The sequence below is a fragment of the Drosophila erecta genome, unplaced genomic scaffold (assembly GCF_003286155.1).
Source record: "Drosophila erecta strain 14021-0224.00,06,07 unplaced genomic scaffold, DereRS2 tig00000092-arrow-pilon, whole genome shotgun sequence".
NCBI lineage: Eukaryota > Metazoa > Arthropoda > Insecta > Diptera > Drosophilidae > Drosophila > Drosophila erecta.
This window is the reverse complement of record NW_020825207.1, coordinates 5026157-5048596: the sequence shown is the minus strand read 5'-3', so window position 1 is coordinate 5048596 and position 22440 is coordinate 5026157. Positions and strand designations below refer to the sequence as shown.

The 22440-nt window shown below is 44.1% G+C and overlaps 3 protein-coding genes across 3 annotated transcripts; 2 read left to right on the top strand and 1 right to left on the bottom strand.

Annotated features, from left to right (window-relative positions):
* Positions 1–7540: 7540 nt before the first annotated feature.
* Positions 7541–7909, bottom strand: LOC6546878. Its single transcript, XM_001975925.3, has one exon. It carries the CDS (start codon positions 7895–7897, stop codon positions 7577–7579), a length of 321 nt encoding a protein of 106 aa, XP_001975961.1. The 5' UTR covers positions 7898–7909; the 3' UTR covers positions 7541–7576.
* Positions 7910–10492: 2583 nt separating this feature from the next.
* LOC6546879 lies at positions 10493–12856 on the top strand. Its single transcript, XM_026981060.1, has 4 exons — positions 10493–10883; positions 11014–11551; positions 11615–12291; positions 12367–12856. Exons 1-4 carry the CDS (start codon positions 10664–10666, stop codon positions 12720–12722), a joined length of 1791 nt encoding a protein of 596 aa, XP_026836861.1. The 5' UTR covers positions 10493–10663; the 3' UTR covers positions 12723–12856.
* A 7629-nt stretch (positions 12857–20485) lies between these two features.
* On the top strand, positions 20486–21963 carry LOC6546881 (40S ribosomal protein S11). Its single transcript, XM_001975928.3, has 4 exons — positions 20486–20591; positions 21116–21241; positions 21315–21520; positions 21763–21963. Exons 1-4 carry the CDS (start codon positions 20580–20582, stop codon positions 21884–21886), a joined length of 468 nt encoding a protein of 155 aa, XP_001975964.2. The 5' UTR covers positions 20486–20579; the 3' UTR covers positions 21887–21963.
* Positions 21964–22440: the final 477 nt, after the last annotated feature.

Here is a 22440-nt window from a genome sequence, read left to right as displayed (position 1 = left end):
GCAGATTAGGTATGAGATCGTGCCAGATTGATAGGAAATCTAATTTAAAGTTAGTTCACTTCAAATGGCTGAAAATAAAAAATTGTCAAAAGTCAGCAGGACCAACTTTAATTAAAACTATATTTAAGCTTATCAAATGCGAGGTGAAATGCCACGAACTCTAGCCCCCATTATTGTTGGCCCCACATCATATGTGTTGGCCAACTTTTGAACCAAGCTTCCATCATGAGGGACAAAATCTGCAGCTAAATGCCCTTATAAATTACAGGCAGCTGTCAGAACTTACGGTTGCTGTTTTGTGCTGTTTTGTGCTGTTTTGTGCTGTTTTCTGCTGTTTTGTAGTATGCAAAATACTCGAGTTAAAAATAAACCAGCAACCTGAAAACTTAATTAAAGTTTTTTCCTTCTTTGTTTCTGGTGATGTTGGGGGAAACAACAAGTAACCAAACGAAACCCAAGGTGCAGGAGGAAAAGGACATACCAAACAAACAACAAAACGCAGTCACTTATTCACTTCTCTGTGTGTGTGTGTGTTTGCCTGTCTCTGTGTGTGTGTGAGTGTGAGTGTGCCTGCAGCTGTGTGAGTGGGCGTACTGGTGTCTCGTTAAGCCAGCAACTCAAAATGGCGCCCGAAGTCCTGCTGCCTTGTGTTCGCTATGCAATTTGCCAGCCATTTTGCACCTTGCAATGAAAATGTTTTTTAATTAAAAACAAGAAAGAAAACTTTGCAAAGGCTGTTGGGAATAGTTGGTACTTAGGACCAAAGATATACTCAGTGTAGTCGTGCTCCATGGGAAAAGTACCCATTGTTCTTGGAGAACAACAAACTTATTTTTTAACTTACTGCACTAATTGGGTTCACATCAACTTGAATCAATAATAAAATATTGGAATTCATGTACAGACTTCAACAAAAAGAGCTTCTTGCTCATGTACGCTCATATACAATTTATCTATTATAATGATCTAGCACTAGTTATCGAGCGAACGGATATGGACGACATAACGCATACGCAGGGTATGCCAGCATAAAAGACAGCTTAAGTCGCACTAAGGTGTAGAAAGTGTCTGACATTTAGCGCCTTTTCAAAGGGCTACAAAACAGTTTATAGACATAAGCACACAAAAATTTGCATTTATCTGTGTTACTATGTGCCAGAATGTATACGTATATCTTTATATGTAGTGTTTAAGACGGGACCCCGGGCTGCCATTTGCTAATGAATAAGTTAATTTCATTCGGGCCCCAGCAGGGAAATGCGGAACAGGACGCTCGTCGTGTTATTTATGTGCCTGACTGTCGCCCATTTTAAAACCCTCAAAGTGGTCATTAGAGACTTTGGCTCAGTTGGCAGTTTCAGTTTCAGTTCCAGCAGGAGGGTCTACACTGCGTATACTTAATTTATATATAGGCAACGCCTCCATCCGCCCCGTTGCACGTTCCACGTACTACAAAAGTGGCCACTGAAAAGTGAGTTAAGTACATATATACATACGTATATATGTGTCTATATGTATATATGTGTATATACGTATAAATGTGTCTATATGTATAAATACGTATATATACGTATCAACTATATTTAGTTGCGTACGTGCAGAGTGTTGCTGTAAATGCAAATTAAGTCTTTGCAGCGAAATATATACTCGTACTAGTACCATGGAGTAGCAGCAAACACCCAGGGTGCGGAACATTGGTATAGGGATATCGTGGGTTGGCTAGTGTAGGTTGGCCCAGTGCCGCATTACGGCCAAAGTGTTGGAGTTACGTAAGCCCGTATCCATTAGTTTGAGCAGCTTAATTAAAATAAAGGACTCACTTGCTCCGATCCAGGGGAATTACGAAATCAGAGGGGCGGAGATGAGTTGGCTGTCAACAAGTGTCTAGGTGCGCCATTAATCTGCATTTCTAGGCAAATTCAATTTATAGCGCAAGGCTGCTTTGCAAATCAATGCTATACACAATCCCCATTGATTTTGGTCGAAATTTGAAATAATAAATAACGTATGTATAACGAATAAAACGTACAATGTCAGCTTTTAGGCAGCAACATTGAATTATATAAATATGTATGTAGTGTTTTGCCAAAAAAAAAAGGAATTTATCATTGAACATTAAAAGGTTTAAAGATATTTATTGGAATAGCAAAAGCATAAATAATTGATTGGCTAATTTCCATTTTCGCCTTGTCCAATCAAAAAGTTGAATAGAAGCCATCTCACAACCAAACAATCAACCGACAAGTTGTCCCAGAAACCCACAGGAGAAGTGGGGTCAGATGCATCAACAGCACTTTTGCATTTGCTGCCAAGGCTAATTGACATGAATAAATGTTACGCAATCAGCAGGATAATAAATTCAATGGAAAAGCGGGGCAACATTTTCATTTGCCAGCGACGACTTTGTATGCAGCGAGATAGCATTTGCTGGCAAACTTCCTCGCACCGGCTGTACCCCTTCTAGGATTCATCCCAAGATCTAGTCAACTGTATATCAACTCGCAGTCGTGGTTACTTGATGATTCCCCCTTTTTCGGCTTGGGTGCGAACTCCTTTCGAATGGGGAGGTTTATGGCCCTCGCACACCCACACTTACACACATATTCCCTCCAAAACGTGACGGGTCCTGGCAGCAAATAAATTTCCACCAGCATCACGGCTCCTGTTGCAGCCTGCTGCTGTCAGTGCTCCTTGGGCTGCATGGGCTCCATGGGCTCCTTGACTCCATGGGCTCCATGAGCTTCTTTGGCCCGCCGTTCTCATCCTCCTGATGCCGCTTTTATTGCTCGCCGGTTCAGTGTCAGTGTGTCAAGCAGGCTGCGATGTGGAATAATTCGCAAAATGTCATTATTAGTTTGGATTTTGCGCAACAGCAACAGGGGGGGACGGGGAGGGGAACAAATGACAGGAGCAGTTGGAGGAACACTGATAACAAACTGGTTCAAATTCTAAGCAGCATGACAAAGAAACCTTTTTGTTGATGCATACAAGAATATTACTGCAAATATTATTTAGAGAATATTTTAAAACTCATATATGAGGTCCTTATCACATAATTGAAATTACTATATTTAGTAATGATTTGTTCCAGTGTAAGCGCACACGCACATCGAAAGAACCCGTCACGTGCCCTATGTGTTCGTGGATATGGGTTGAATGATAATGCCGACCCAAGGTCCTTTTACCCATTCTTGGCGAACACTGAGCCCCCTCTTTTCAGTCGTACATCATCATCAGGAGGCATCAGGGTAAAGTTTATTCGACTCCCCTTGTTATTGTTGCCGCCGTGCCTCTTCACCTGCAGGACACGTACAACATTTGATGGAACAGCCTCATTTTACACACCCACTACGCTTTGTGGGGCATGTGCATAAGTAAACACTGAAATTGGTTTCCCCTTGGTGCCCGGCCAATACAAAGACACACATGTATCATATCGTACCACACAGGACGCCCTATATCTTCCCTCAACTATATGATAGTATCCATATGATGGATGGCGGTTTAATAATAAGCAGATTTTAGGGGGATCAAGCTGATTGACTGATGCCCAATAGAATTCGCCTTCAGGCCCAAAAAGATCCACCGAAATTAATTGGATTCTCTACAAGGATTTCAATTGAAATGCACGTTTTTTATGCTCTGCCATCAAAATATAAATTGATTGGGTGCATACTCCACAGAATTTTATAGCATATGCATAATGTATATTCTCCGAGTGAAACTGTTCTTGGTTATGTGAGAAAGTACTCATTTGAAAATATAATAACATTAACACATACTTGTTTCGAAGTCATTTAATTTTCCATTTTCATTATGTAACGGACTTGTTGCGGTCACAGTTTTGTGAACAAGGGGATAGCCAAAGGTGGTAAGACCAACCGCCAATCGATTGACTTCTGTGGTCGAATGAACACAAATGTGTGACTTTCGGAACAGGCCCACTAAATTAAATTACTGTGGTTACATATGTATGTCCCTCGCCCAGTTATTCACTTAGTTTGTCAATCATTCGGCTAGCTACACATGTACATATGCATTTATCATGGGCACGTGTCAGCTTTGTCATCTAATAAAGTGAGCTTATGTAGCTCTAAATTTAATCAACATTTATTATTGGTTCACAAAAAAGGAGGGAAAGTGCCTTTTCCATAACAAATGTTCGTATTGAAGCGTGAAAGCTTTACTCATTGGGTACATTTATATTGATCGGCTGAAAGTAAGCCCAAAATTAAGGTATTTCAATTAGGCTTATGGCTGAGAATATTTTTAACAAGATTCTGGCTGATGTGAGTGTACGTTTATGCGTGTGAGTTTAAATGCGATTAAGCTGATTGACTTCAAAGTGTCTAAACTCGATTTCGTTCTTCCTGAAAGGGAAATTGCTCTCGAAAAAGCAAAAGCCAGCCAAAGGAGACAGTTCTAATTTATGCTTAATAAGACTCCAGTCGTAAATCTCCGAGCTGGAGCTGCATGTGTGTATGTGTTCGCCAGCCCTTGGGGGTCATAAATAAAACCCAGAAAGCAATGGAAAAATCTGCACATAAATGGAATGCAGCATCTCTTTTTTTCAGCCACGACACAGCTTGCATTCTAATGTCCTTCGTGACTGGTGAGCCTAGATGGCTGGCCTGGCGAAAGGTCAACATAGCGCGTTATCCTGCGGTGGCATCGCCAATTGCTCCCTGCCCCCTTGGCGTTCCAGAACCACTTTTCCCTGCGGTCGGTGCAATGGCTCTGCGGTGCAACTGCGACTCTACCCGCTGCAGGACATGGCTGAAATGAGATGAAAATATGGCTGCAGTTGGCTAGTTGGCCATAAACATGTTACATGACGCGCTGGCAAAGGGGGAAACTAAGGCCCAAAGGGAACGCGCTGCCAAGCAACCAGAGTTCCCAGCTCATTTACACAGCTGCACACCTGCATTAATTGGACATTAAGAATAGATGAGGCTTGGATAGATGAGCTGCCATCACTTATATACAGGGCATGAAAACTCACATCTTAATTATAATGTTTGTACTAAACGCTAAGGCAGACTACTAAGCTACAGCAGAAGAAGCCCCGAAATTAAACTATGTAAACTATAATTCCAGTGCAGCCGAAATATTAAGTATGCTTTCAATTAAAGCTTTGGGTATGTGAATAGTCCTAGGTCTGTTGCCAGAACCCATACCTATATTTGTGCCCCTTTTGCCGATGAATGTATCGATTGATTGGCATAACTTGTCCTGCAGCTGGCAACCCATTGGGGCCGCCGCCCCCAAAGTTCCGTCCATTCCCGGGAGTTAATTCCTGCAGCCGAGGCCCGGGAAAAATCAAATTACTCCATTTGCATGCGACAGGCTCAGTTGAAACTGAGTATGTACATGCATAAGTAGTTTACGGCCACTGGCTCCGCAACGGGCTCACATTACGGAATCCTTGCTGTGCACCACGTGGCGTATGAGTAACGCAACGCCTTATTAAGCCGGACATTTTTATGGGCGACCTCAAAGCATATCGAGTACCAGAATAGTGCATAAAAAATGCCGCTTAAGCAGGCAAATTATTTTGCTTCTCTGCTGCCTACTTTTATTCCGCACCATTTTGGCCTGCTTTTTGCTGTTTGACACAAAAATGTAAATGAAATTCACTAAACGAATTTTCTTGTTAAACGTCACAAATGACCACGCCCCATGCCGAGACGCTCTGGAGTGCAGCGGGGGGTTGTGGGGTTCAGGGGGTCTGGGTTGGCAAACCCCAATGCTTTTTCTGGCAGCGGCAACTGGCGCCACAGTTCCAAATGCACTGCGGAAAATATGGTATGCAAGTTGAAATTTATACCTAGCACAAAGGCATAAGATGTACATAAAACTAGCAGTAACTTTTTTTACATAGTTTATATTACTAAGTTCAAATATAAACCGATTTATTGGATTTCTGGCACATTTTTCCGCTCAAACGAATTGCGACTGGCGACCAGCTGACAGGCACAGGCGCAAAATGCATGCAAGTCCTTTGCTGCCCCGGCTCCTTGCTCCGCTGATGTTTTCGTTGTTATTGTGGAAGGACAACGCTCACTTGGCTGGCCTTTTGTTTTGCAAACAAAGCAAAGTGGGCAAAGCGTCAGGGAGGGCGGCATGGCAATGGGAGGCCACGGCGGCAGCAAGCCATAAATCAATTGGCAGCGTAGAAAAATTGCAGAAAATTACTTGATATTTACGGTCACTGAGCACACAATAGAGCCGACCCCGCCCACTTTTCGCTCTTCCGCCCATCGTCCATTGCCCATCGCCCATCGCCCAAGGAAAGCAACAAGTATTGCCTGGCATCCGTGACACTCGGGGACAGCGACAGGACATTTGCTGGCTATAATTACACTTGTACCTTGTGCCGGGCCACATGTCGTATTAGTAATAAGCGCCAAGGCCAAGGACGTTGGCCAATGGGGTTACGGGTTGTCTCTTATTTATTTAATAATGACTGACAATTAATTTACGCACTTTAGCTGCTTGACTTGGACACGGAGTGGAGCAAGTTAAGACATAAGTTATATTATTATAAGTCAAGCAGCACTTATTTGATCTGAATAATCAAATCTAATGATGAAATCTAATGAATCTAATTATAGATTTTATTAATCTTAAACGTTTAGTATTGTACCTATTGCTAGGCACCTCCTAGCCTGGAACCTCTTACACTTAGCAAGTCATAGATGTGGAAGCTTTCCCAAGATTTCTCCGGCAAGTATCCCTCTGGTACGCACCCATGTCGGGTGCTCGGTATGATGCACTGCTCTGCCGACGCTCTCCAGGAATGGCTTCCAGCTGGGGCACTAAAAGCAAATGAAACTGGGGGCCTGGTGGCTCTGCATGTAATTATTCTGTCATCCGAGGTGTGTCACCCAGCCGGAGGAGTTGCTTAGAAGGAGGGGGAGGGCGGGCTGGCCTGGATGGATGACAAAAGACAGGAGGCCAGCTGGCCTTGCCCTCTGACCCGGAGCCGTGTTGTTTATGGCCACCCAGTGCTGTACATGTGCCGTAATTGCATTGTTGCCGTTGTAATTACAGGCAAACATGCAGTTAATTAAAATCATTAAAATGCCTTTGCCGTTGCCGTTGCCGTTGCCGTTGCCTCTTGCCATTGAGCCACTCAGAGGAGGTAGGAGTCTATGTGTGTGTCAGCTGGAAGGAGCGCTTTAATTTCCGCTGGAGGGGAAAGGATGTGCCCTTCCAACTGTCACCGCGTCGAGTGCAAATTATTTTGGATTTTCTCAGCGTGCCTGGCACAGACTTTTCTTTGAAACTGTGAAGGTCGCCCCATGTTGTCGTCTGGCACGATTTGGGGCCAAGGAATTCTTGGATTGATTTTGATTAATGATCCGGCAGTGGCAAGTCGAGCAAATCATTTTTACGCTTGCCAAAACATTCCGAAAGTGACAAGCTCGTGCAAAGTGAAAATAAAATATATATTGCATACATATGTGCGCCTCAATGGCGCTCAAAGGACCAAACGCGTCAATTGCAGACATGGCAACCATGTCCCTTAAATTGTTAATTGTTATTGCTTGAGTCTTTATTTCCACACGCTCCATCAGTCATGAAATGAAGTCATTTCGAATGGCACCTCATACGAGTCGTACACCACCAGATGAACCTTCTCGAGCAGCGAAAGTCCTTTCAGTTCGGCATTCTTTTCGCTCTGCAAGCAAAGCAGACCCAACTCCATGCGGCACTTGGAGCAGTGCAGGTTCCGAAACTGCCCCCCATTCGTCTCCAGGATCTTTTCCTCTTGGATTAGGTTGAAGGTCCTGTTCAGTAGCAAGTCATAGGGCGTCTCATTCACTTTGGCCGACTTGTAGCTGACGACATTGCCACAATAACGACAGGCATAAGCAACTTTAAAGGCAGCCATTTGAAATGAGTATACTCGGTTCCTTTAATGATAGGAAATGTGAACTTGCTTGACGCATTTCCCTCAAATAATTCAGTGAAGCCATTACAACGCAGTATATATAGATTTAATGGCTATAAAGGTAAAGAGCTGTCCTGGGTTTTCTTTATGTGAGAAGTACACAATTCAACTTTACCTAAGTGTTTAGATGACAAACCCAAATTTGACCACTTAGAAGTGAAAGAACATTGGGAAACAGTTCCCGAAACGCATAAATACATAAGCGGAGCTATTGATGGCAAATCATTTGGGCCAAGTCGACGAACATCATTAAGGACGAACAATCGAAGAGCGCATTAAGCATATTTGATGCTCGGTGGCAAAGTTGATTACAAACACAATGCCGTATTCATGGCCGGTCCCAGCACTATGTCCTGCAACCTGCATCCCCCTGCGGGTCCTTCCTAGATAATTAATGAGTTTAGGCCGTGTCCTGGGATGGGGTTGTGTGCCCGGGCAGAAGTGTTGCCATCATCGTCATTTGTTTATGCGTCTGTTTGCAGCTGTTATTTTATTCATGCTCTCGCCTTGAAGATAATTTGCGCACGTGCTTCAGATTTCCTAGGTGTGTGTGTGTGTGTGTGAGTGTCCTTGTTTTGGGCGGAAACCGGAGTGCGTTGGTGCACAGGAGGCACACGCACCTACTTTATGCCTGGATAATTGCGAGCATTTGTCTTGGGCGTATAGCCAAATCCAAATCCATACCAAATTACGGATTCGGATGCCTAACTGGCGCCACAGCAACGGGGCCAATTAAAAATGTATGCTCCCTGAGTGCCAAAATGTGTAATGCGAATTCAATCAATAAATGTCAGCTGCTTTTAGTTGACTTAATGGGTTTCATTTATAACCGTTTTAATTGCCGAAATACAAATACAACGGGTAGCAGGCATTAACAATAGGATTTATTGGAAGAAACGGCTAACTAAACCATTTAAGAGGCTTGCAAGCAAACATTTAAAAATCATTTTTAAATGGAAGGAAAATCCACTTCCCATGGATTTAATCAAACCATTATAGTTGGAGAAGCCAAGAGTTTAAGGATATCTGATCGACTTAATGGTTTTATTTTCGAGCGCATTTCAATTGGTGAAATACGTATCTGAAATGATATATCTCAACTACAGAGTTGAGAGCCAAAAGATTATGCCAACTTTTTATAAGTGGTCCAACTAGAACAACAAATTAATGAAAACTAAGTTGTATATTCCCAAGTTTCCGCAACTTTTTTCCCTCTCTTTCGCCCACTCGCTAACCATCTCTTTCTGTTGCTTTTTGACTTGTTTTCGGTCTTGTTGGAATAGACAGCTTTTGAAGGCGCCCATTTCCAGCATTTTCCTGCGACCGAAATTGATGAAAACGAAATTGATGTTGACTCCTGAACGGAAGGGGATGGAGGAAAGGATGTCTACGTCGATGCGGTTAGAGCTGCCTTTTTGGCCAAATAACGTGAACTGGCAAAACGGAATGGGGAAAGCTTTTAGCAGATACTTTACGCAAATCCCATGGGAAAACATTGGCCCACTTTCCCGCCACTCTCTGCCACAGCGGCCCTATCATTAAAAGTTAAAAAGGATTTTCAACGGATTTACGAATTTCAAGCTGAGCCCGAAAGACAAACAAAGCCATCAATTTACATATGCGAGCAGGTCAGAGCTAAAATTATCAAATCCTCAGCTCCCAGACGTCGCTCCCTCGGCAAGAAGCAGAAATACAGAAATTCAAGAAACACAATTTAAGATGCAGCCATCGTCTTGGTGGGCGAGAAATGGCGGGTGGTGCCTCCGTTCCACAGAAACAAAGCCGAGCCAAGACTGTCAAGTAGTCGTCGTCCCGCATCCACTTACGCCAGTCGCAGTGGCAGCTCGAGTCCCTCGTCCACATCCTCACCGACGTCCTCGGCCATTTCCACTCGTAGTCACCGTCGCAAGGACCTTGAGTTGTGCCTTCCATGGCTTTTGCCTTTGTTGTGCTAAACTTGTGGATTAGCTAAATGCAGGCCGGGCATGCCACGGCATGCAGGCGGCTTCATTCCGGTAAGTCAACCCGGACAACAGAACCTCCCAGCCAACCAAGCAACCACCCATCCACCCAGCCATCTCCTCCATGGAGGACGCCCACTTAAACCTAAACATTTCGCCTTGTTGGGTTTTTATGAGCTGCTCATGTTGGCGTTTCGCTTTTCTCGTATTCCTACACGGTCTTTCATTTACTTACACCTGATGTTTGGCTTTTTCTTACGTCCTCCTTGGAGAAGTCCTCCCCAAACCATTTCTGAGCACCCTTATGATTCTTAATGACAGAAATTGTGCGTTATCATTATGGAAAAGTGGTTGGCAGTAAATTATAGAGCTACGAGCATTGGCTGTTGAACTACTTTTACTTTTTACTTTTATACATACTAAAAAGCAAATAAATGTGTCTACAAATTATTAAATTATAAAGAACTCAAAATTATTTTTTTTTATATAAAACATTTTTGAGACTCAAAATTGTGTGAATATGGCCACACTATACATCGATTACCAGCAACGGTAACGATGTTTATGCACATTCAAAAACGATTTCATAAACGGTAACATCCTTCTTTGGCAGCTGCAAAAAATCAGCTGGTAACGAACCCGCCCCTAACAACTCGACTTGAAAATCAGTTGAGCATCAGGTAGCAGTCAATGTCTTTTTGAATCTCCATAATATACATACAAAACAGCAGCAAAAGTCGGAGCTATGCAATTTTTCTTTGCGCTGACGCTGATTTTACTCTTGAGTTTGGATACCACAAATGGAAGCTGTGAGGGATCTTTAGACTTGGAAAATGGACGGTTCTTCACTCGATCGAACAATTTAGTGATTTTCCAATGCAATCGCGGATTTGTATTGCAAGGAAACTCAATACACACCTGCGATCGGGATGGTCGCCTTCGCGAGAAGAAGCCATTTTGTGCCAGTGAGTGTTGACAGTTTTCGTAAATGTATACTAAAACCGATTAAATAATACATTTGCTGTAAACTTTCAATAAAATTATTTATACTAGTATCAACAAGATGTAATATTTCATCTTTATTTTGATTTTCAGGGCGAGGATGCGAGAAGCCCGAGGATCCCACAAACGGATATGTTCTGGATAATCCCGTGAAGGCGGAAATCGTGTGTTTGGACGGTTTCGTTCTATATGGAAGTCGCACTGCCTTCTGCGATGGGGAAAAGTGGAGCACGGAGTTGGGAGCCTGCCGGAGGAGTAACCACACGATGGACCACTCCTGTGACTTCGAGAGCGAGGATCAGTGCGGCTGGTCCGCGGAGGAGACCAACTGGTTACCCTGGAAGAGGATCAGTGCGGTGACCGACTTTCACCATCCCAGAACAGGACCCCGATACGATCACACCTTCGGGAACAATTCAGGTGGACACTATATGCGCATGGAGACCCAGATCGAGGCATATGGCAGCTACCACTTCGTATCACCGATCTATCCCAGATCACTCTGTTTGAATGCCGCCTGCTGCTTCCGGTTCCACTACTTTATGTTCGGCGCTGGAGTGGATAGCCTGGTGGTGTCCGTGAAACCAGCCTCGCTGCAAATCGATGACATGTGGAACAACTTTCGGTCCAAGTATGTAAACTCAGCCAGGAAAATATTATGCATACCATTATTTCTTTCCTTTCCTTTATCTAGTTCCAGCAAATTTGAAATAACTGGCTCGCAGGGAACGCATTGGCTGGAGCACACAATCACCATCGACAAGATGCGCGAGGACTTCCAGGTGGTGTTCACCGCCACGGATGCGAGGTCGCAATTCGGGGACATTGCCATCGATGACGTCAAACTGATGACGGGCAGCGAATGTGGACTGGCTGGGCATACCACCACCACCGAATCAGCCTCTTCAGTGATTTCTAGCAGCGAGGAGCCACTGGTCTTCGACATGATGAGCTGTACGTTTCGCTGTGGATCCATTAGTCCAGGAAGTCCACTTTTTTCCCCTGATGGCATCATCATGAGTTGCGGCTGTGACGACTCTTGTATTCTGAACAATAATTGTTGTCCCAACTACTTCGAGAAGTGTGTGAAGGGGTTGGACATAGGGTCAAATGTTATTCTGAACTCAGCGGCCACATCAACTACGCCAAGATCCAGAAATACAACGACGAGGAAAGAATCAACTATTTCTTTAACAACAGCGAGAAGTTCTACAACACCAAGGACGAACACAAATTCAACGACATTTTCAAGAACTCAAATAAGTACTAAAAGGTTACTGACCACCCAGGAAACTTCAACTGGAAAAACAATGCCCACAAGAAACAAAAAGTTGTCTGTACCTTTAATAGTTAGTAGCCAACACATAACAGGTAAGCATTATATCAATCATCAATGACCTTCTTTATAGTTCTTTAACTACATATATGATGTTCACGATCCTCCAGAAACCACTACGACTGAGAGGCCCAGAAAGGATTACCCGCAGGACAACGCAGGTCAGATGGACATGAACATAAATATACCGCATCCAGCTTTGATAGTGATGTACCTGCTCATCGGCGTAATCCTGGTGATAGTTGTAGCCAACCTCAAGCAACTGTGTAAGATTCTTTCCAAGAGCTCTAGCCGTGATAACGAGAAGGTAGTTAGTTTCAAAAAGGCATTCGAGGGCCTGAGAAGGCCGAGGGGAGTGTCCCAAAACTACACTGGCATGGATCAGCATTTGTGCAGTGCTTTGGACGAGGATTTGGATTACTTTGAGGACATGGACATGAACATACGCATGGTGACGGATTTATGAGGGGCGTTTCAATTACCTACCTAAGACGACATTTGAAATCATATCAAATCAATAGCATATTCTTGTGACATAGGTGTTTTTAAGTAATTGAATGTAAGCTGTGACAAAATAGATAATAAACGAAGTACATAAGGATATTAAAATTTGTTGGCGCTTTAGGAAAGATAGGAAGAATAACGGCGCCCAAACTGTGTGTGTAAATGTCGAAAATATATGGCCAACTATGTTTGTGGGATTATCCCACTTCTACGTCAGAAAGTACATTAAAGTGTCTATCATTCAATAAATTCGCAAGGAATTCAATTCATTTATTGCGCAAAGGATACCACACCAGAGACCAGCCCTCCCAGTCGCCTCCCACAACTGAAGGCATTTAATTAAAATACATTTGGGCAGACCCCGCGGGATTTCCTGTCCATCTGTGTCGCCTAATGAGACCTTCGATGTGCGGCACATTCCGTTTCCATTCGGGTGCACCAAACACGCAAGGCGGCGAGGTGGGCGGTAACACGCCCCCAAGGCCGAGAATCAAAGGCACTTGAATGCAATAGGCTGGAATAATTCGAGAGGGGATGCGCTGATCCCAAGAAGGCGCCACTCAATGGGGCGTTAATGAAATAATTAACGCATAAATACAATTTGCTAGTCAGAGTTCAAGGAAACAAGAAGCGACCAGCAATCGGCCCAAAGGGCCAACAAATTTACCGCAACTGCTACAAAGCCATCAATTTGCCAGCCCACCAACCCCCTTTTTCCCACTTTCCCAAGGATCCGATGAGGCAGTGAAGCATGCAATTTGCTGGCTTATTTATGGGGCCCAAGATGGTCGCGCTGGCCAAGTAGAAGAAGCCGTGGGAGCTACGAACCGCCCAAAAATCCGACGGCCATCCGACGGAAGCATGAGCAAAACTTTTGCAAAATAAAAGTTTTCCGCTATTTGATTTGTTGGTCATTCGGTTTTCCAGTTCAGCCCCACCAAAGAAAAAAAAAAAAACGAAAAAAAAAATCTATTGAGCCACAGCCAAGCGAACCAGTTAAAGGCATTAGCCGGAGATCGGACCAAAAGTTACTCCCTCGCTGGATTCACAGCGACATCCAGTAGCTGCATCCACTGACAATAAAATTCCAGCAACTGTTTGGCTTGCACATCCTGCTGCGCTTTTGTTTGTCGAGCAGCGAAAATTTACAATTTCTGGCTGGCGGTTCAGCGCAGGATGTTCGCCGTTGGCCAGGATGCGCTAGAAATGGCTTCACTTCCTCCTTCGCCGCTTTATGGCCCACAGCTGGCATTTAAGGGCGCCTTTAAGAGGCACCTCCTCATACGACCTGCACTGCCCGTGGTGGATTCACGTTTGATGTGATGCCCGGCCCCGGATTGTTTTGCCAGTCAAACGAGTGGCTCTAAAAATAACCGGGCCCAGCTACCCGTCTCACTTGTCAAGTGCAGAGATACACAACCACTCCTTTAGAGGCTTTGGGGCCATTCGTGTCCTTTGTGCGGATGCACAGGGAAAAACCTCACTTTAACTTGATTTCAGTTATTTGGTTTTGGGTGCAGCCAAGTTAGCTAAGTTGAACTAATCTCTAAAGTGAAAAATATACGTTAAATAATATCGAACAAATAATATATATAATGTCTCAAAAAAACCAACTTGCCAAAGGACTTTTCTCTCTGTGCACAAACAAACGCTTCACTCCATTGCCAGAAAGCATACATATAATAAACATTATTATGACTGGCACTGTCCGAGTCCGAGTCCATGTCCAAGTCCCGGTCACATTTTGCTGACTCCATGGGAGGAAGCAGATGGCTCCGCACCATGGAGAGATGGAGGCCCAGCTAAGGGGCTGGCTGGGCCATCTCGCCATCTCCGGCATAAAGTTTCACGACGTTAAGTGGATGATTATTTGCGATTACACGATGGCCAGCAAACCAGGCAAAAACAGGATACGAACACGGATGCGAGTGCGAATGTGAATGCGGGCACATCCTTGATGCGAAGGACACTCGCCGGTACACACATGGCTGGATTTGCTGGCTGTTTAATGAAGGTCCTTTGGATTTTACTGCCCCTTCGGCGCCCACAGACCGCCACTTGATTTTTGCACACCGCCTTGGGGCGATGATTATGTGTTAATGGTCATCGCACGCGTATTTTTTTATATCGATTGCCAAATTGGCTGCTTTCAATTGATGTATGTTGGCAATTACAAAGCAGGCATTACTCATCCAGTTTGCGAGTCTGGTCCAAAGTTTCCTCATAAATGCGACTCGTAAATCTTTGCCGATGCTCACAATAGTTTTTCCTAGTGCTGCCCTTTTCCAACCATGCTACCCGTTTTAGTTTTTGATCGGAAGGGGAGGGGGCAGCTGACCAATCGAGGCATTCAGCAACAGCCAAAGCCATAAACATGGGCCACCATTGTCCGCTGTATGCGAAACGATGGCTCTGACTGTGGCTCTGAATGCGGCTGTATCTGGAAACGAGGATGTGGGACTATATGGATCATTGTGGACGGCGGATGCGGAGGCACAAATTGCTGCTGCCCCAGTTTCGGTAAGTACAGTCCAACCGAATTGCATGCGCTTCAATTGAATCAGTGGGATTAATGAAAGCAAGAAAAATGTACCTCCATGGCTGCTGAAAGAATGTATAAATCTTTAATGCTGCTTCGTTTTACCTTCTTTTAGCTAGCAAGGTCACTCTATTCGAAGTAGTGTAACCTTGGCGAACTAAATGAGGTATAAATAAGTGCATTTCGTTGTCACCATTACAACTGCAACATTCCCAAACTGATTTTATTAACTGGTTCGCTGATTTGACATTTTAATATTTTATATTTCAGAACGTTGGATTGTTGTACAGCTTAGATCAATAAATTTCGATTATCGCCAACAATGCTTGCGATGAAAAACAGAATCCACTTAATTTTAATTTACACCCGAATTTGAGATAAATCATGGCCACGTCATGCATAAATTTACGACGAACAATGGCACAGAAGCGCCTCTGCCTCCTTCCCCTTCCTCGTTCATCGAGTGGCATAGAAGGATACAATATAAAAGAGCCTGAAACCAGACAAAAGGAATCGCTCCAATTAACGAACACAAGCCCAACATAGTACATGTAGCATGTACGCAGATTAAATCGAATAGACCTGTTTAATCAGTTTCAGGTTCGCATGCCAATTTCTATGCTTTTCCTTCGCTTCGATTTTCTGGATTGCCGCCTGCCCGTTTTCCCGCACCAATTTGCCATAAAAAGGAAATGTAATCTTCCTCTTCCCTGGGCGTCGTTTGTCTGCCTCGGCGACGCTTCAATTTATAAAAATTAATGCGAATTTCGCCTTTTTTTACGGCCTGCCAGCGGGCGCGGCCAATAAATCCACGCCTCACATGCCCCGCGGCGCTCGGAGGACACGGAGATAGACCAGGAGCAAGGCAGATGACCTGGCTCCGGAACAGCCCCGCCCAAATTACGCCAAGCCCCGGGTTCTGGCCTCCAGGGCCACGGCAACGGATGCCAGGCACAAAGTTCTGCCAAAAAATATACACGTTAAACGAGTGTTTTGGCAAGCGACAGGTCGTGTGTTTGATGCTCTACAAATTAAAATGCCACAATGTGTTAAAATAAAGGACCAACATTTCCTTAAGCTTAAGTACATATAGGGGTTTCCCTATACAAAGCTTACGAAAGTTTCCACGGATCACTTGGCGTATGCGTAATATGAAATCAGAGCTCCCTAATTATCGATATACTACTCTCAACTACTTCTGATACATTACATAAATATAAATATTTATATATTATATTAATTCTATTGTACTCAATTCAAACATCAAAGTTACGTCCCTAAAGACTAAACACTCGTTCGCCTTTAATCAACAAATATTTTCTGCAATATTTCGTAATTCCACTGAAAGGAAAATGTTATTCGCGCGAAAAATGCCCTCTGATATGTAAGCGTAGCCTCAACAGTTGGCGTGGAATTCAACTTTTCATGCAGGTCCTTTTTATTGCCGCGCCTGCCATTGTTGTTGCTCTTTAATTGCGAGCGTTCAGGACACAGGCGTTTTACGGCCTTTTGTCGAAGCCCGGAGGGCGGAGGAGCCGTGGAGCAGGAGGAGCAGAGTTTCTGGGGCGATAAGGACGCGACAGGAGCCTGGCAACGAGCAGAGCCTATAAAACTGCGAACTGAAGACGGAGAACGGCGAAGGCGAGCGGTGTGATGCAGTGCCTCCTGCGGACGAATCGGTGGGTCGCACGTGTTCGGGGAAGTACGAAAGTTTTTCAATTAGTCGGCCGGAGCGGGAAAATGGTGGGGCAAATCAGAGGTGGATACACCCTCATAGCTCCGAACGCTGGACAGGCTTCATTAGAGTTGTTTGCCGGGTGATTTGGGAGCTCTCCATGTGGACGCCGCTTCCGATTAAGCAGCCAAGTAGCGTTATACTCTTGTTTCGCCTTAATTAACAAGAATTCTGTTGGTTGTTTTGTTACCCTTTTGGGCTGGGTATTAGCGTTGATTCCAATAACATTATTATGCCAATAAAGTTCTTTGGATATTTGACAAAAGCGGAAATTGACTTTGCATTCTTTGGATAATTTCCGCACAATCTGTCACTTTGCCGTACCTCCCAACCAATTAATGTCCAAGGGTTTAGTCCCTTTTCTGTGGGTCCTGCCAACCCGCTGATAGCGAACATTTTCATCAACTGAGATTTGGATTTTCCAGGGAGCCTCGCCTGTGGAATTCATCTGCAAATATTTGGGGAATGTTACAAATACGGAAAATTAACATAATTACAGCCGACAACCCCTTTTTCCAGCGGGGGTGTGCAGGTGTAGGCAAGGCAACGCCCTGCAAAAAGCCCCAAAAAATACGGCATCGTAATAATTTCTTTACATTCGCTTTTTACGAGGAGCCAGAGATACAGAATGATAAAGGCAGTTTGGGGCGCCTCCGTACACCCATCCCATTTCCCCCTGCGCAACGCATAAATTTACTTGCTTAAACAACCCAAAGAGCAGGCAGCAGGTTTACTGGAGGGGTGTTTTTTGGGGCCATCTTTGGGGGGTTGGAGGTTTTTCAGGGGGGTTTTTCCAGACCCAAGCCCAGGGGCTCAACCGCAACCCAGCTGCTGCTCATCAAAATTGCATGGGCTGGGAGGTGGGCGAAATGATGGCGAAAGTAAAACCAAACAAAGCATGCCAAAAATTATCTCGGTCACTTTTCAAATACACGTTCTGAACACCAAATCCCCAACTTTCTTTTTCCGGGGGTTTTGGGGTTTGGTGGTTTTCTACACTGGAAGAAACAGGTCCTTAAAGCAGAACAGTTCAATTCAATAGAATGAGTAAATATAATGATGTGTTAGAAACTGCAAAAAAAAAAGGATTCAATTGGCATAGAAGAATTCCTCTTCGTAATGTATTGGGTGTTAAGCATATCAATTTTGTGGACTTCGTTTTTGTCGGTGCCTTGGAATTCCTGGTCCACCGCTACCACCAGAGATCCGCGTTGTTCTCTGTCGCTAGTTCAGAGTTCAGTTTCCCCGAAGCTTTTCCCATTCATGGGGTCAATGGTTCCGTCTTGCGACGCCCACACCCCATTTTTCCGCTTTTTCGATCCACTTTCAAGTAGTAAGTGTATGTATACAGTGTTGTAGAACCCATACTGAAGCACAAACGTGCCTGGCCCCGCCCATCTTCCAGGCTGGACAAGTTGACAACACTGTTTACCTAATGTACCGTTAAGCTTCGCACTTGATGCCGTTATCTTTGCGCTCTTTGTCCCTCCCGTCAACATGGAAATTATTTTCTTAATTTGAGGGCAACATTCAAAAGTTTTGGCCCCGACTTTAAAGGGCTTAGCAATATTTTGTATAGTCAAGATTTTAAAGCTGACAATGTAGTTTTCTTGAAGTTAACCTATGCATATGGTTGACATAATGATTTTTTTAATCCGATGGATACGGATACAATTATTAACTATTAAAAACTATCACTTAATCACTTAATAGTACAAATTTGATCAAGATAAAAACTAAACAACAAAGTAAATAATATGTATTTGTTCATATAGTTAGTATGTAGTATATAATATACTTATTTCATTTAGTGTTAAGAAATGTTGAATCAGAAATCCTACAAGAAAGTTATGCGGCTACCGTTTAATAAAAAACTCTTAACATAAAATTCCAAGATTAATTTTCAATGGCTCAAATGATGGTTCCAAAAATAGGTATAGGTCATGATTTTCCCGAAATTGAATTGGTGAGCAAACCCTATCAAGTTACTCTATGCCAATGGTAGCATTGAATTTCGACTCTGTAAAAAATAAGCCAGCATCGATTTTAAACTGTTGACTGGTCCAACTTTGGCAGTTGGAAAAAAGTTTTTTCATTTGCCCGGGCAAACAAGAGTAACACCACACCCGAAATGGCAATGAGCATGGAAATCATAATAATAATAAGCGACTGAAACGAAAGCGAAAAAGTTGTAAACTTTGTTACTGCTGTTTATGATGTACCGTGGCTTATTTAATCGATAATGCCGAATGATGTCCTGGTCGCATAAGGCGCAATAGTAACAGGTAACCCATAAGACCAAACCAGTTTCATTTACCTGAGGAAATGCCTCAAACGACGAGGAGGCGGTATGAAATGGCCTTGATGGGCGGTGGGTGGATGGCTATCGCCCACTAGCAGCGGTGGCAGCAGCTAGGGAGGACTGTAAAGGGATTTCGTTTGCCGTCACAGAGCTCGGCAAGGTGAAATTGCCGAGCGTGGCGAGAGGCCGACTGGGAAAACCTTCGCCAGCTTCACACGCATGCCACGCCTAATGCAGCTCCTCCTGCCACGCCCACAAGCCCCTTTTCTGCAGGTTAAGGTCATCAGCAGCAGCAGTAGCAACAACAACACCAGCAGCAACAGCAGCAGCAGCAAAGCAGCAGCAGCTGCAGCAATGTTTGCCGCAATTTTATGCTGCAGACAGCTGCATTAACAATGGCAATGAAACCCAGCCCCTCCCAGCCCAGCCTCCTACGTCCTGCGTTCTTCTTCGCTACATCCGTGACGTTTAGCCGTAAACGGATTTATAGCAGCTGGAAAGGCTGCCGTGGCTGCTGATTGCGCCTTGAAAGTGGGCGGCATTTCAAGGCCGCTCTTCTGGCACTCGTTTACGTTGTCATTACTTTTAATCCGACGTATTCGCGGGGCATGTGGAGAATTAGCGCGATAGGTATGCGCCTTAAATGCGGCGAGTTTGTGTGCCACTAAATAAAGGAAAACACACAAAATGCAGGCACAAAGGCATTTTTTTGGCGTAGAGCACTATGTACTTAAGTGGTGCTTGAGAAAAACATGGCTTGGCTTTGACTGAATATTTTCAGTCAATGTCGCAAGGATGAAGGTCAATAGCGGCGACAAACTATCTGGATCGGCAGATATGCAAATTCGAGTGCGCCAAATAAAATATTCGAAAACTAAACACCCCGTGTGCACGAGTGCGCCATCTTCCGGAATAATTTTGTGGTTTAGCACAGCTTCCAACCAATATGTGCTACAAAACAACGCTGGAAAATATATAGCAATGCTACACTGTCTGATACTGTTAAAATAAGGTTAGCTCAACAGCACGAGATGGAGATTTTTAAAATCAAACTACAAACATTTTAGACTAAAATGTATATTTTAATAATATAATCCACTGTGCTAAGATGCTTAACTTGGGCTTAACGAGTCTATGTTACCGCCTTCATTGGGTTGGTATTTTGGCATTGCTCTGCGACGGTCCCACTTGCAGCGCCCACGCCAAACGGTCACTCTGAATCGTTCTTTCCTTTTTCATCAACATGGCTGATCAGGTAAGATTCCACGAGAGTGTGCTAAATAAATGAAATACGCGGGTTAAACGGCGGATGCGAAGCCGAAACAAGATGCCCGATGATGTGTAAGTGACGAGTGAGTGGACACACCCATGGAGTAGCAAGCAATCGCCCTGGGAAGCGCAGCCTGGACCAGCTTCGCCCTAACCCCACTTTAGCGCATGGTGTCGCCAATAGTGAACACGAAATGTATATTGCAGCAAACCGAACGCTCGTTCCGCAAGCAACACGCTGTGGTTGTTGTGCGTCGCAAGAGCCCCAACTTGAAGAAAAGGCCCCGTTTCTACCGCCAAATTGGCCTGGGCTTCCGCGCTCCGGCGGAGGTAAGAGGAACACGAACAGACCACGACTAATGTTGCGCCCCCTTCGTTTGTTTCCTTTTCACGTCTCCCCACGCACGCTGAATGTTCCCGCCCGTGCCTGCCTTCTGCCGCCTGCCTGTTGCTCCGACACCACCTTGAACCACCCTACACACGATCCCAACCGAACGTCCAACTAACCAGAACGAGCGCGCCTTCCAAAAACAATTCGGTGTCAACCTAAACCGCAAGGTCAAGCCCGGCATCACCAAGAAGAAGCTGCTGCGTCGCTCCCGCGATGTGGGACTCGGTTTCAAAACCCCCCGTGAGGTGATGCCAAGGAGATAGCCCTTAAAGCCTCTAGAATTCCCTCACTAACAACATTGTGTACTCCATGCTTTAGGCCATCGATGGTACCTACATCGACAAGAAGTGCCCCTGGACCGGTGATGTGAGGATCCGTGGTCGCATTCTGACCGGCGTGGTCCGCAAGGCCAAGATGCAGCGCACCATTGTCATTCGGCGCGACTACCTGCACTTTGTGCGCAAATACAGCCGTTTCGAGAAGCGTCACCGCAACATGAGCGTCCACTGCTCCCCTGTTTTCAGGTAAACATATTTATAAAGCTATAATTAATTACGTTTTGCCATCTTCATGTCATTGAAGATGTAAAAACGAGACCTAATACCTCATATTCTGATGATAAAATCATGACGGTCTTCATAAAACAAATTGCTGAAAGAACTTGACTCTTTTTACTAAATGTAAAAATACTGAAACTAAGCTTCGGCTAGCTTTGTACTAATTCTGTAGGCACTTCTTCTAATCCGTCATATTTCTTAACTTGCAGAGATGTTGAGCATGGCGATATTGTCACCATTGGTGAGTGCCGTCCTCTGTCCAAGACTGTGCGCTTCAACGTCCTGAAAGTCAGCAAGGGTCAGGGAGCCAAGAAGAGCTTCAAGAAGTACTAGAGCGGACAACTACCATTCGGGCGATAATATTTGTAGCAATTATTCTTTTTGAATAAAACAAAAAAAAGTAACTTTAACTATTGGTTTTCCCCAGTCCTCTCTCAGTTTCCACAGCATTTCAGCATCCCTGCAGCCAGCTATTCCATCAAAAGGTGTGTATAATATATTCTTTGGTATTCTATTAACTGGCATTCTGATGATAAAATCATGACGGTCTTCATAAAACAAATTGCTGAAGAACCTTGACTCTTCTCATATAAAATGAGAATACTGATATTTATCAAAGAAAAAGCCTCTTTAGGTGAATTAAATATTCCCTACTAATTATATGATTTCTTACTTTTTCCAGGGCAAAGATGGCTAAAGTACAACGGACTTAAATTTCATTTAGTGTACACATTATTAATATGACTTTCCGAAATAAACGTTGATTGATAACCAATTGTTGTTTTTATTTAATTTAATTTTTATTTGTATGGCGATGATTTACTTCGTGGTTGTCGCTTCCAGTGAAATTTTGAATTTTGTGGCGGTTTGGCTTTGAAAAGTTTAAG

What these genes read in the sequence shown, in the direction of transcription:
- LOC6546881 (XM_001975928.3), top strand. An exon ending in GTTTCAAAACCCCCCGTGAG is followed by an intron (nt 21,242 to 21,314) that starts GTGATGCCAAGG and finishes TCCATGCTTTAG; the next exon opens with GCCATCGATGGTACCTACAT. An exon ending in CACTGCTCCCCTGTTTTCAG is followed by an intron (nt 21,521 to 21,762) that starts GTAAACATATTT and finishes CTTAACTTGCAG; the next exon opens with AGATGTTGAGCATGGCGATA.
- LOC6546878 (XM_001975925.3), bottom strand. Translation starts at nt 7,897, where the DNA reads ATGGCTGCCTTTAAAGTTGCTTATGCCTGTCGTTATTGTGGCAATGTC.
- LOC6546879 (XM_026981060.1), top strand. Translation starts at nt 10,664, where the DNA reads ATGCAATTTTTCTTTGCGCTGACGCTGATTTTACTCTTGAGTTTGGAT. An exon ending in TGGAACAACTTTCGGTCCAA is followed by an intron (nt 11,552 to 11,614) that starts GTATGTAAACTC and finishes TCCTTTATCTAG; the next exon opens with TTCCAGCAAATTTGAAATAA. An exon ending in TAGTAGCCAACACATAACAG is followed by an intron (nt 12,292 to 12,366) that starts GTAAGCATTATA and finishes ACGATCCTCCAG; the next exon opens with AAACCACTACGACTGAGAGG.